This window comes from Heptranchias perlo, chromosome 16, assembly GCF_035084215.1.
Source record: "Heptranchias perlo isolate sHepPer1 chromosome 16, sHepPer1.hap1, whole genome shotgun sequence".
NCBI lineage: Eukaryota > Metazoa > Chordata > Chondrichthyes > Hexanchiformes > Hexanchidae > Heptranchias > Heptranchias perlo.
This window is the reverse complement of record NC_090340.1, coordinates 37,176,466-37,190,250: the sequence shown is the minus strand read 5'-3', so window position 1 is coordinate 37,190,250 and position 13,785 is coordinate 37,176,466. Positions and strand designations below refer to the sequence as shown.

The 13,785-nt window shown below is 42.7% G+C and overlaps 2 protein-coding genes across 3 annotated transcripts in view; one reads left to right on the top strand and one right to left on the bottom strand.

The window, feature by feature from the left end:
• Positions 1–13,785, top strand: part of zgc:162297 (uncharacterized protein LOC555865 homolog) — a 60,330-nt gene that overhangs the window by 29,118 nt on the left and 17,427 nt on the right. The gene's annotated exons all lie outside the window — the stretch shown is intronic.
• On the bottom strand, positions 2,568–13,764 carry ccne1 (cyclin E1). 2 transcript variants are annotated; one of them, XM_067997483.1, is made up of 12 exons: positions 13,721–13,764; positions 12,149–12,194; positions 11,922–12,009; positions 11,774–11,833; positions 9,389–9,555; positions 9,114–9,249; positions 7,820–7,966; positions 7,640–7,735; positions 7,237–7,371; positions 5,362–5,473; positions 5,126–5,283; positions 2,568–3,141 (listed from the first exon to the last, which is right to left on the bottom strand). In XM_067997483.1, the coding sequence occupies exons 2-12, from the start codon at positions 12,160–12,162 to the stop codon at positions 3,001–3,003; spliced, it is 1,254 nt and encodes a 417-aa protein (XP_067853584.1). In that variant the 5' UTR covers positions 12,163–12,194; positions 13,721–13,764; the 3' UTR covers positions 2,568–3,000. The 2 variants fall into 2 exon arrangements, with proteins under 2 accessions (XP_067853584.1, XP_067853585.1); XM_067997484.1 differs by lacking the exon at positions 13,721–13,764 and having other exon boundaries at positions 12,149–12,252.

Sequence of the window (13,785 nt, the reverse complement as noted above, 5' to 3'; positions counted from 1 at the left end):
ATCTATTGATTTATAGAGAACAACTGTGGAACCACCAATGACCCTTGAGATGTATGACTTCTTGAGTCAGGGTAATACCCATTAACTTTCTTTTCATGTTGCTAATTTCTCCTGCACCTGAATTTTTAAAACAAACTTGCCACATGATACAATATTGAATGCTTTCTGAAAATCCATATACACTATTTCCAATTAATCAATTGGTCACTTGTTTAACAAATTTAAGTTACTTTTGTTTTAAAACATAACTTGCCTTTAACAATTTGTGCTGGCTGACTTTAATAACTAATACTCACCAATTTTATCTTGAATTATGGATTCTAAGAATTTTCCCACAACTGATTAGTTAAATGGGTTTATAGTTACTTGGTTATCCTAATCTCTGTTGAACAGAAGTGCTAAGATCATTACACTCTAGTCCTGTGGCACAATTTTCATATTGGAGGACTGAAAAATTATTTCTTGAATTTCCTTCAACAGTCTAGGGTGCAAGGTATCAGGGCCCACTGACATATCCACCTGGAGTTCTGCTAAACTTTAAAAAAATGTTTTTGTTCCACATCCTCCTACATTTTAATTTCTATTTTGTAAAAACTGACAAGTCATATATTCATCCTTAAGAGAGTTCCTTCCCAAGTAGTCCCCTTTTTACCTTTTGGGTTTTATAAGCATATGAAACCCCTTAGTATTTACTTCTATATTATCTGCTAGCCTTTCTTCAAATTCTAGTAGTTCTTTTCATCTCCCTATTATGCTTTATCTTTTTCATTATTAGCAGCCCTAGTTTAACAGTCAAGTTTAGTTTTCATCTGCTTATCCATGAAACTATTTCCTTTGTTATATTCCTATAAAGGTGAAAAGGGAACATATCTTTTGGTATATATTTGAATATTTTCCACTTCTGGTCCGTTTGGTATCTTTCCTACCCAGTTAAATTGAGTCAGATTCTTTATCTAACTGAATTTTGCCTGGAAAAAAGGCAATTATTCATACCTTTGTTTAATTGAAGAACAGAAAAGGATAATGGAAGAGTCAATTATGTTGTGGCCACTTATTTCCCAATTATTCTCCTACTCATTTGCACCACGTTATTTCCCAGAACTAAATCAAGCAATGTATCTTTAGAGTTGGACTAGAAACATACTTCTCAAGCAATAGTGGGTGCATTCTGAAAAGCATTCCTGTTTCTGATTGCCTACATTACTTTTACCCAGGCTGTGTTAGGGCAATAATATTGGATGATATAAATCAACCTATTAGTTGATTGGAGATTTGTAATTCCTCTGCATGTGATAGTGAATTTTAGCCCATGTGTAAACACAGGTTGGAGATTTTAGGAGGAACAATTGGCAGACAAGCACAGCTGTGAAAGAATAAGAAAATTGACACTTCTACACTACACCGTGGGATGCACAATGAGGTTGTTTCCACAGCCTTGCCAGTAAAAACCATATTTTGTCTATATTCACTAATGCAAAGGGCTCATCTCCCACTTTTTTCAGACAGCAGACTGACAGATTAGCCCTTTAAAAGTTATTAACATGCAAATGGTTGTATAGGCAGGAGAGCATTGGGAAAAAAAAAATCAAGTCTGGAAGCAACAAGGGCATGGATGAGGGATTCAGCAGCAGATGTGTTGAAATAGGGGCAGAGGCAGATGACATTAGAAGGTGGACATAGACAATTATGGAGAGGACATGGGCCAAAAAAGGATGCGTAGATTCCGCGGCTTCAGCCTTAGCAATGATTAGCTGGAGGAAATTTATAGCTCATCCAAGACAATGATGGACACTGCGGAGCTGGGATTAGAGTCAATATGTTCAGGGAATTGAGAGGAAAGGGAGGTGTGTAGTGGCCAATTCTGGCCACCACTCTTTAGGAAGGATGCCAAGGCCTTAGATGGTGCAGAGGAGATTTACTAGAATGGTACCAGGCATGTGGGACTTCAGTGGGAAGTTCTGGGGAGATTTAATAGGTGTTCAAAATCATGAAGGGTTTTGATGAGTAAATAAGGAGAAACGGTTTCCAGTGGCAGAAGGGTTGGTAACTAGAGATCACAGATTTAAGGCAAACGAACCAGAGGTGAGACTAGGAGAACTTAAAAAAACACAGCAAGTTATGACCTGGAATGCACTACCTAAAAGGGCAGTCGAAGCAGATTCAATAACAACTTTCAAAAAGGGAATTCGATAAATACTTGAAGGAAAAATTTGCTAAAAATGGGACTAATTAGATAACTCTTTCCAAGAGCCAGCACAGGCATGATGAACCGAATGGCCTCCTTCTGTGTTGCATCATTCTATGATTCTAGATGGGCAAGAGATTGTAAGGGCATGGGTGGTCTTTTGAGAAGTGTGCTAATGGCTGTTTTGAAAGGAGGGGCAGGGGGGAAAGATAGTACCTGAAAACAGACCATTGACAATGTCAGCTAGCATAAGTCCAGCTCAGCTAAGTGTCACTCATTCTCAGGAGAAGTACTCTTCAAGGGCAATTAAGGATGCAATACCCATATCTCATGAATGAATAAAAAATTCACATGTACAAAGGGCAGACTGTAGATGCACAAGTAATCTATCCTCCAACAGCACCTTTTTATTTAAAATAAACATAGCAGCTTTAAGTACATAAACAATTTAATAAATCAATACTTTGTGACCTTACTGTTCATTTTTCCAAGAGCCACCCTCCCTAGCAGCATTCAGGATTACTTGGAAAGCACCCCTTATTTGGTCAGAGTTCTTGGCAAAATCCACTTCAGTTTAAAAAGGTCAATATTAAAAACAAAGTTATATAAGTAGATAGTTTTAACATCCAGAATTACATGACACTGCCATACCAGAATGCAATTAGAATTCCACAGCTATCTTCTGCATTCAAGGGTAGGTCACATGAATAAAGTCCTCTTAAACCCCAACTTTTCTGTTCATTGCATTAAGGCATATTCTCAAATTCATACTTCTAGGTGTGAGAAATTCACCTTTTTAAAAAAAAAATCTAGTTTCAGGGTTGCAGATTCTTTTCACAAGGACCCACACCAGAGTTCTGTTTCTTACTGCTTTGTGGTGGGGTTAAAATTCCAGAAGGCACAGGTGAAGTTCTACTCTGTTCCAATAGCAATGCTTGCTTAGTGTGAGCTTTATCCTAAAAAAAGTGGGGGATGGGGGAAAAAAAAGTGAAACATTAGTTACATGGTTGCTCACCAGCCTTAGTCCAATGAACACAAGTAAGGCTATTATGGGACAACCCACTGCCTTAGTCATCCCACTGGTACAGAATGTATGGAGTACATTACCAGTCATTATATTTTAAAAGGGATCTCCCAATTATGTCTGTTGTGGAACATAAACTATGCAGACCAGAAACATCCCAAGTTCAATCACTTTGGCTGTATTGAGGTTACTGACTTCAGCCAGGATGACAGTAGGGTGCTACTAATTCTGTTGGAAATGTGCAGATACTAGGTGGTGACAAGACCAAACTTGGCTGTTATTGACCCCAGGGGATATTTAGTGCCTAGGTTCATATGAAGCCTAAAACCACTTAACCAAGGTATTGGAGGACACCTGTTGAACAATATGGCAGCATTAGTCAGTGTCATTAGGTGGGGAGGCAAAAACACCACAACCCTATGGTTGGATTTGGTAATATAATGGCAAACAGAGGTTTGATACATGCTGTTTGATAATTAGCATTTATAAATCTATGAAACTTGAATTAATGCTAATTACAAAGTCACATGGGTATGAATCTAGTCCCCTTTTGACTAGTGTCAGACATCCAGCTGCAATATCTGTATAAAACTGGCAGCAAGCTTTAAATCTGAATTGCTACCAATGCCATCATCTACTCGTTTTATGCCCCACTCAAAAATACAGGGAAGATCTTCCCTATACATGTCTCTAGACTGGGATCCATTAAAGTTTAAATGTTTGCAATTGCCATTTAATAACACTTCAGTTACCTTTACCAGTAGTGCTACATAGTCAGGTGGTGAAACATTGGACTTCATATTAGAGCTTGCATTTCCTGGTTTGTCCTTCTGTTTCGAATGTGACAAGTTCATTGGTGGAAAAACAGTTCTCCAGAGTAGACTCAAATCATATTGCCCAGTTGCACAATGCAGTTGACTGGAGGAAGGCCCCCTTTCTAAGAGTAAATTTGCTGTACTCCAGTTCAATTAAAAAAAGTGCAAATGTCAACTAAGAGTGGCTTTGCTCAAATTTTCAGTGGCTTGCAGATTAGCAACTTGGGGCATTATTCTGACATGTTTTTCAAGCAACTTAGAAAGAACTTGCATTTATATAGCATCTTTCACAGGATGTCCCAAAGTGCTTTACAGCCAATGCCATACTTTAAGTGTAGTCACTGCCATAATGTAGGGAAAACGTGACAGCTAACTTGTGCACAAGGTCCCACAAATAGCAATGAGATAATGACCAGATAACCTGTTAGTGATGCTGGTTGAGGGATATATATATTGGCCAGAGCAGCATAACTGCATTGGAGTGTCAGCCTGGAGTGGGACTTGAACCCACAACCTTCTGACTCAAGACGAGACAGAGTGCTACCACTGAGCCAAGGCTTAGGCCAGGAGTCTTAGGAGATTGTTTGTCCTGGTACAAGTTCATTTGTAGCAGGGCTATCTATCAGAATGTGATGGATGGAAATCTCATCCAGGAGGAGAAAACAATAATTGGGAAACCAAGTTACTGCTCTTGCCCACTTCCTAACAAGGAGTTTGAAAGGCAGAGTCCTGTCCACCATGACAGGGAAATATAAATAGATTTGGAGAAGGAGGAGAGATCGTGGTTTGTGCATGGTGGGAAAGGGATGGAGAAAAAAAATATATAGCCAATTGTAGTGATAACTACAAAAGGCAATGGGTTACAGTAACTAGTTTAACTCAATTACTTCTGACTGATGTTGAGTGAAAATTTACATTTACAGGATTGTATGAAATAGGCTACTAACATTACATTCAAAGATCCAATTTATAAACAGATGTTACAGAAAAATAACTGAACATCCCATTAAGGAGGCAACCAAACTTATACTGGTTCTACTACTTTGCATATGGTACCTGTTGTATATGTATAGTCCTGTATCTATACAAAATGTACCTTACCAATAACGACAAGCTGTTGGTGTGTGTCTGTATATTGTGCACATCTTCTGGATAGACACCTTTCAAATTCTTGAGTTTTGTACTTCCCACTTCCCTCAAGGCCATAGCAAATGGAACCATCCATTTCACACATCCTTCTATTTCACTCCATTCAAAACCTAAGCATCAAATACGTTTTGTTAATTGCATTAATTATAGTGGTGTTAAATTTACATTTGGTCTAGGAATCACCCTACCTGAGACTTTGTGAACTAAATCACAAGAAGAAAAATGATACAAAGCTGAAGCGGCTATTGCTCCATATGTGAACTCCAAACACTTGAGATCTAAGATACAGAGATCCAACAACTGTAAAGAGAACAAAAAAAAGTTTGGCTGTTACCATTACAAATCAAGCTTATAGTTCAACCTAAAGCAGAAGACTTTGGTTGCTATAATACAAGAGTATCAAACATACAGCCAGTGGAACAGTTTCATCCAACTGTATGCTGTGCTGAAGGTTGGTGGAGGGGGGAGACAGACTAGGGAGCGGGGAAGGTCAAGAGATTGGGACTTGGGGAATGGGGAAGAGAGGATAATTGGGGAGTGGGTTGTGCAGGTGTGGGGCCCAGTATTTCCTGCAGAGCCAAGAGCAGCAGCCTGCAGTATTGCTGGGGAGCTGGGAGAGGCACTCTTCCCCTACCATTTCTTAAGGAGTCTCCAGTGGTCCCTTCAAGGACTACCTGCTGCATAACTGAAAATACTAGTCAGCTTGCATGGCACATGGTCCATCTAGTTTATCCACGCATATCACAGAATAGTCCCAAGACAGGTACAAGACCCTTCTTTGCATATTTAAATTGATCCAATGTGGATTTCAAAAAAGGGAAAAGAAAATGATATGCATTGATAGTGCCCTGTCCTCAGCCTACACTTTTGAAGTATAATCACAGTTGTGGATTCAGGGAAACATGATAGGTCTTTAAAATGATAGGGATTTGGTAGTTTGCACTTTTTCACACAATGGGAAGCGGAAATCTGGAACGTTCCCCCAAAAGGTTGTGGATGCTGGTCAGTTGAAATTTCCAAGACCCAGATCAATAGATTTTTAATTGTGCAAGGGATATGGAGCACAGGTGGATAAATGGAGTTGAGATACAATCTAATTGAATTGTGGAACAGGCTCGAGGGGCTGAGTGGCCTTCTGTGGATATGTAAGTTGTGCACAGCAAGATCCCACAAACAGCAATGACATTAATCAGATGAACCATTCAAGATAAGTTGGCCAGGACATAAGAGAACCCCAACTCTTCCAAGAGCTTGCATCTTTATAATGCCTTTTATGACCTCAGGATGTCCCAAAGCACTTTACAGCCAATTAAGTACTTTTGAAGTGTATTCACTGTTGTAATGTAGGAAACATGGCAGCCAAATGGCACACAGCAAGGTCCCACAAACAGCAATAAGATCAATGATCAGATAATCTATTTTAGGTGTTGGTTGAAGGATAAATATTGGCCAGGACACTGGGAGAACTCCCTTGCTCTTCCTCAGATAGTGCCATACAATATTTTAGGTCCACCTGAGGGGGTAGACCGAAAGCCGGCACCTCCAATGTTGCAGTGCTCCCTCAGTACTGCACTGAAATATCAGCCTAGATTATGTGCTCGAGGCTCTGGAGTGGGGGGGTTGAATAATTCTAGCTCCAACGATAGTGCTACCACTGAGCCAAGGCTGACACCTAAAAAAAAATTTATACATAAATTAAAATCAATGACTATTTGGCGATTTTGAACCATTTCTTTCTTCTACAGTGCACATCGCACCATTCCTTGACTTAACAGAGCAGGCACCTCTGCCACTGTTGGTTTTCAACTGTACACTAAAGAATAGAGAGGCTCTGCATTTCTCTACTTTTGCAAAATTTCTTGCTTTCATCCAGAGAGCACAGCAAGGATCAGAATTTCTTGCACTAACATGCCACACAAGCTCATGAGAAAAGGTTAAAATTTGTACTGTAATGTCAGACTTGTTAGGTAAGCAACCAAAAACAAACATACAAGTTTCATTGTTACACTACAACTTGTCAACAGCAGGCAAAACAAATGCAGCAAATGTCTGAAATTATTTACCTCCATTACTTGAACAAATGTTTCTTGAGGGTATTGTGGTATCAATACTTCATACATTTCTTTCAAATATGCAACTTGCATGTAGATGTTAAGCCAAGACACAATGGTTATTGGACACAAACTCCACTTCAGAGCCTAGAACAATTGGAATTTGTTTACAACAGATTATTCAGTAATCTACTACATAAAATTCTGAGCCCAATTTGCCTTATTTAAGGTCTGCAAAATATTTTAGAACCAATTATAGATGGACAGTTGAGATTTGCTTTCCATTCAAGACTATCTATTGAATAAAAGCCTTAAGATATTCTGGTTTCTTGACCCCCCCCCACCCTATACATTTCAAGTTAACCATATAAAAGGATTAAGCTGAAAAATGTTAACATTTCCATTACAAATGTACCTTCAGAACAATAAGTTCCATGTTGAGGATTTCTTCTTCTGTGCAAGCTCCATCAGTAACATAGGCAAACTGGTGCAGCTTTGGTGGGTAGATTTCCTGCAAAAAGCCATAATTAAGTACACTGTAACTGCATGGGTGATAGAAACAATTCAAGTATCCAGTATATAACTGTTGCCTCACCTCTAACTTTGCAGCAATAAATAAAGCTGAAATACCAATAAGCTGCAATCGTGTCTTCACAACATTTTGCTGTGTTGCCATAAACCTATCGAAGAAGTCCTGGGCTAAATAAAGTGTTTCTCGGTGTAGCTTGTAGACTTCACAAACCTTTTTTCAGTGGAAGGAAAAGTAAGTAAGTCAAAATTTCTAACAGGTAGGAATAAAACTGTCAATTTGTCTATTTCAAAAGAAATAGATTTTCCTCTGTTAATCTTTTAAATTTATAGAAACGTTCCTACAAAACTAAATCAGAATTGATGTTTTTAAAGCCACTATAATACAACATTTGACAGGTCTCTTAACCAGAGTGCTCTGTACCACGCAATAAACAGGAGCTTGGGTAAGATGATCTACCATTTCAACACAAATGCAAGAAAGATACTGGATCTTCAGCACTCTGGGTTTTGGATGGATCCCAAGTACTGCATTATAACATTAGTTTAATAAGTACAACAGCACTGGACAGTGAAGGACTTATAACAGTTACATAAATCCACATGTAGCACCTCAGCCCAGAGTAATATAAAGCTGGGGAAGAGAAAGAGAGGGAAATAACTTGTTATTGCACCAGTCACACCTATGGCTGTTTTGGGACTTCCTATGAGAGTACTTTTAAAATACGGTCACTGTTGTAACATAGGGAAATGTGGTAGCCAATTTGTGCACAGCAAATCTCATGAACAGCAATAAGATTAGTGACCAGATAGTCTGCTTTAGTGATGTTGGTTGAGGGATAAATATTTGCCAGAACACCCCTGATCTTTGAATAGTGCCATGGCATTTTATGCCCACCTGAGGGTAGATGGGGGACTCAGCTTAATGTACTGCACTGAAGTGTCAGCATAGATTACACACTCAAGACTCTGGAGTGGGGCTTGAACCCACAACCTGGACTTAGAGGCAAGAATATTGCCACAAAGAAAATAGCAAATAAATGTAAGAATGGCCTACTTCTGTTCCTATATTCATAAAGATTCCAATAGTCATTCTTGAATTATTTACTTGCATCCTGACTTGTACATATTCTGTCACTGGGTCAAAATCCTAACTGGTACTACCACCACAAGGACTGCAACAGTTCAAGCTGATAGCCCATTGACGAATAAAAAAAGCTCTAAAAATCAATGTTCCATCATTTGAATTGGAGTCCCTCTCAGGGAAGGAGGCATTTCAAATATTGGTTTAAAAAAAGTCAACCATAAGCCAATACAGCAAAGGTTAAATAGTAAATGAGTATACTTAGTGGAGTCCTTACCTCCATTAACCAGTCTAGAAGAATAGCCCTCATTTTAGGTTGCAAGAGTGGATGTTTTTGCAAAACATCTTTGTCTCTTAAATATGTCTGTTCCTTCTTCAGAAGAATATTCCATACTTCATCTCGATTTGCCCAGCTATTAGTATTGAAAAAAAAACATGATTAACCTATGCAAACAGTTATATAAAACTCCTTTTCCTTGCAATATTGTTAATGGCTGCTCACACTACACAATATACATCTAAGGTACAAGTATAGTGCAGGTGAATACTTACCAGAATACTGGTAATGGTGAAGCTCTAGTTGGAGTGACCAAGACATTTTTGAACCTGTACTGCATGTAACTAGCAGAATTTGATGTAACCATGTCATCTGGATGTGTGAGAGATGTTGAGGTGAGCCTGTATGGACTCATACAGTTGGCTTTAGTATTCCAACAAGCCTGCAATGAAAATCAGTTTTGCAAACACATTAGAATGGTAACTGTATTACAAAAATCCTCATTTCTGGGACTTCCGCTTAAGTGATGGCAAAGTCAAGACCCACCCCAGCTTATAAAGTCTCAGTTGGGTTGGCCAATCGTCCAATACATTTTAGTGGTACCCCCATTAAGGAGGAAAGCTCTTGATTGATTGACTAACTAAGTTAATACTGGCCCACTCAAAATTGAACCTTGTGGCATTAGATACATTCAGCAGCCTCAGGTCACAAACTCCCATTTCCCCAAAAGGAGCATATTACACTTTCACCACACAAACAATCCATTTAGTGGCATTTTGATGATTATGATTGTGTACAGGGACATTTTACATAGAGTAAACACAGTACAATTATTCTAGATCAGCTCCAGCAATGGGACTTTTTTTTAAAAAAAATGTGTTTATGGGATGTGGGCGTCACTGGCAAGGTCAGCATTTATTGCCCATCCCTAATTGCTAGAGAAAGTGGTGATGAGCCGCCTTCTTGAACCGCTGCAGTCCATGTGGTGAAGGTTCCCCCACAGTGCTGTTAGGTAGGGAGTTCCAGGATTTTGACCCAGCGATGAATGAACGGAAATATACTTGGAAATGTGACTTGGAAATATAGCGCCGTGCAGGTGGTATAGTTCCCACGTGCTTGTTGCTCTTGTCCTTCTAGGTGGTAGAGATAGCGGGTTTGGGAGGTGCTGTCAAAGTCGCCTTGGCGAGTTGCTGCAGTGCATCCCGTAGATGGTACACACTGCAACCATGGTGCGCTGGTGGTGAAGGGAGCGAATGTTTAGGGTGGTGGATGGGGTTCCAATCATGCAGGCTGCTTTGTCTGGAACTAGTATAGCAATTCTACTGCCCAACAATCTACATAGGAATGCCTCAGTGGTAGCAGCACATTTGAATGAGTGACTTTCAGTTGCTTCAAAAGCCTTAGATCAGGAAGATCCCAGGACTGATGCCTGAATGCAGAAAAAAAAAGTTCAGGGTTCATGCTCCTGATTATTTAGTGACTTAATGTTCATAATGCATGAACAGGATCAGATTTGGCTGTCACATCCCTACAGTTAAATAGACTCACATGAAGAATTGCCATTTGGATGAGCTACTCGCTGTACTACAGCAGTCAATTTTTGAAGAGGATGAGATCAACATCCCCACATCACCATCCCAATGCTAATACTTTCTACCCAGGCTCACATATGAAGAATGACCACTCTAGCAAGGCACCGAAGGATGACTGGCAGTGTTGGAACTGTGCCCCAGCATGCGTCATTGTCTTTGCTTAGAGGAGAAAATTAGGGAAGGGGATCAGGATGAAAAGAAAGCCAGGGTAAGAAAATCATACAGCAAGAATTCTGCAAATTTACTGTACATTTAACATAGATCAGGTGCTACATGAAAATCAAGATGGTTACTAGTAAAGGACCCATGGCAATCCAAGATTGCCCAGATGATGGCTAAATATTCTGGTCACTCAAGGCCATTTACAATGTGATAGTGCTGCCATACCAGTGATAGTTCACAGGATGAATTTTTTTTTTTAATATGGGCAGCATAATTTGAGCAGGCAGATATTGAACTACCAAGTTAAATTTTGCCTGATCCATAACACACAGAACATGAGGTAAAGCAAACTCAAAACAACACCCAAATTTCTGCCTAGATATCCTATATCTAGGGGTAAACAAAGTACAGCCCATTAGTCACATATAGCCTCTTAAGCCCTGGCTACCTGGTCCACAAAGCCCTGGTGAAAGTTCCATTGGCAATGACATTTTAGTCTGCTAAGTTTGCTCGTTTGTGAAAGACTCCTCACTGCAACCTTCTCCTAGGTGAATAAACTCCAAATCCATCTGTAATTTAGTTTTCGGGAGGGGGGGAAAACGCAGAGGAAGGAAATGTATTTTATTACACAAGAGCAGTGGTGGTTTCTAATACAGTTTATATTGGGCTCACAGGATCAATGATATCCAACTAAGTGAGCCACAAAGACAAAAATGTCCCATAGGATCAAGGCCCAGATGTACACAGAAATAAGTGAACTATGTATAGCAATGAAATCCATTTTATGCAATATGTTGAAACTATCACAACCAGCTCAGGATTAAAATTGGTCTTAAAAAAATTATATATATGACACATACACATGAAAGTTATGCTTAAATAAAAACAGACCCAGTAGGCAATTACCTCTTTTTCATATGGGTTCGTTGTTTGTACTTCTGTAACTTCATCCAAGTCTTGCAAACACTACAATCAGAAAAGATTGATTACCAAATTTGGAGATTTAGGAAACGTGCTAATACACAATGGCACATTGGTGTAGGGTTAAACTCACAATGGCAACGTCTGCTTTTCGTTTTCTGGAACGCAGCACAACCCCTTTTGTTTCTTCAGTCTTTGTTGAATTGTCTTCTATTCTTTCACTAAAAAAGAAATAAAAGCTTTGAAAATACACATATGCTCATAATGGCGAAATACATCATACAGATTAGGCCTCTGGGGATGCACACCGTAAATTATAACCAGCAACACGCACTGCTTCAACTCAAATTAAAAATGTACCTTTTTCTGGGCATCTTCGGAGCTACTTGAGCGGGTTAAAGGTATCCTGTAATTCAGAAGGGACAGAGTTAGTTACTGTCGTTTGCTGCTCCTTCTCCAAACACCCCCTCCTCCTCTTACAAAAACAGCTCAGGAGCTGGCCTCACGTCCGGACGCCAGGCTGGTGAGCGCGGGATGGGGAAGGCTCCTTCGGCCCAGTCACATTACTAATCCCGGCAATAAGCCCGCAGCCCGATCCGACCCCGGCCCTCTGCTCTTACCGCGCTCCGAAAGGTCGCAGGCGCTGCTCTCGGCGCGCACCCGAAGATGGCCGAAGCCGGGAGCCCTCGATTCGGGAGACGCGCTGCCGCCCTCGGTACTGATGAGACCCCGCCCGCCCGCTCCTCATTCATCGACAACTTCGGAGCAACGTACCGGGAGAGTGGAGGGGACCAGCTGGGGGAGGCGGAGAGAGTGAGCCCGCCGGTCAGTACCGCGTATAAAAACAGAAAATGCTGTAAATACTCAGCAGGTCAGGCAGCATCTGGAGAGAGAAACCGAGCGAACGCTTCAGGTCCATGACCTGCTGAGTGTTTCCAGCATTTTCTGTTGTCGTTCAGATTTTCAGCATCCGCAATATTTTGTAATTGGGTCAGTACCGGGTCCAGGTGCCCCCTGTCCCGGGTCCACCGGTGCCCCCCTGTCCCGGGTCCACCGGTGCCCCCCTGTCCCGGGTCCACCGGGTCTAGGTCCAGGTGTCCCCTGTCCCGGGTCTACCGGTGCCGGGTCCAGGTGCCCCCTGTCCCGGGTCTACCGGTGCCGGATCCAGGTGCCCCCTGTCCCGGGTCTACCGGTGCCGGATCCAGGTGCCCCCTGTCCCGGGTCTACCGGTGCCGGATCCAGGTGCCCCCTGTCCCGGGTCTACCGGTGCCGGATCCAGGTGTCCCCTGTCCCGGGTCCACCGGTGCCGGGTCCAGGTGCCCCCTGTCCCGGGTCTACCGGTGCCGGGTCCAGGTGCCCCCTGTCCCGGGTCCACCGGTGCCGGGTCCAGGTGCCCCCTGTCCCGGGTCCACCGGTGCCGGGTCCAGGTGCCCCCCTGTCCCGGGTCCACCGGTGCCGGGTCCAGGTGCCCCCCTGTCCCGGGTCCACCGGTGCCGGGTCCAGGTGCCCCCCTGTCCCGGGTCCACCGGTGCCGGGTCCAGGTGCCCCCCTGTCCCGGGTCCACCGGTGCCGGGTCCAGGTGCCCCCCTGTCCCGGGTCCACCGGTGCCGGGTCCAGGTGCCCCCCTGTCCCGGGTCCAGGTGCCCCCCTGTCCCGGGTCCACCGGTGCCGGGTCCAGGTGCCCCCCTGTCCCGGGTCCACCGGTGCCGGGTCCAGGTGCCCCCCTGTCCCGGGTCCACCGGTGCCGGGTCCAGGTGCCCCCCTGTCCCGGGTCCACCGGTGCCGGGTCCAGGTGCCCCCCTGTCCCGGGTCCACCGGTGCCCCCCTGTCCCGGGTCTACCGGTGCCCCCTGTGCCGGGTCCAGGTGCCCCCCTGTCCCGGGTCCACCGGTGCCGTGCTCTACTGCTGCTTAGACTTGGCCCCCGCTCTTACCAGATGCCGCTATAGAAAAGCCGGGCAGTCGCGCCTCATTGCGCCTGCGCTGCTCCCTTTAAATC

Coding starts and splice junctions, on each gene's coding strand:
- ccne1 (XM_067997483.1), bottom strand. Junction 9,556..11,773: donor CGAACCCATATGAAAAAGAG/GTAATTGCCTAC, acceptor TTTTCATTGCAG/GCTTGTTGGAATACTAAAGC. Junction 7,372..7,639: donor TGGAACTTATTGTTCTGAAG/GTACATTTGTAA, acceptor CAATTGTTCTAG/GCTCTGAAGTGGAGTTTGTG.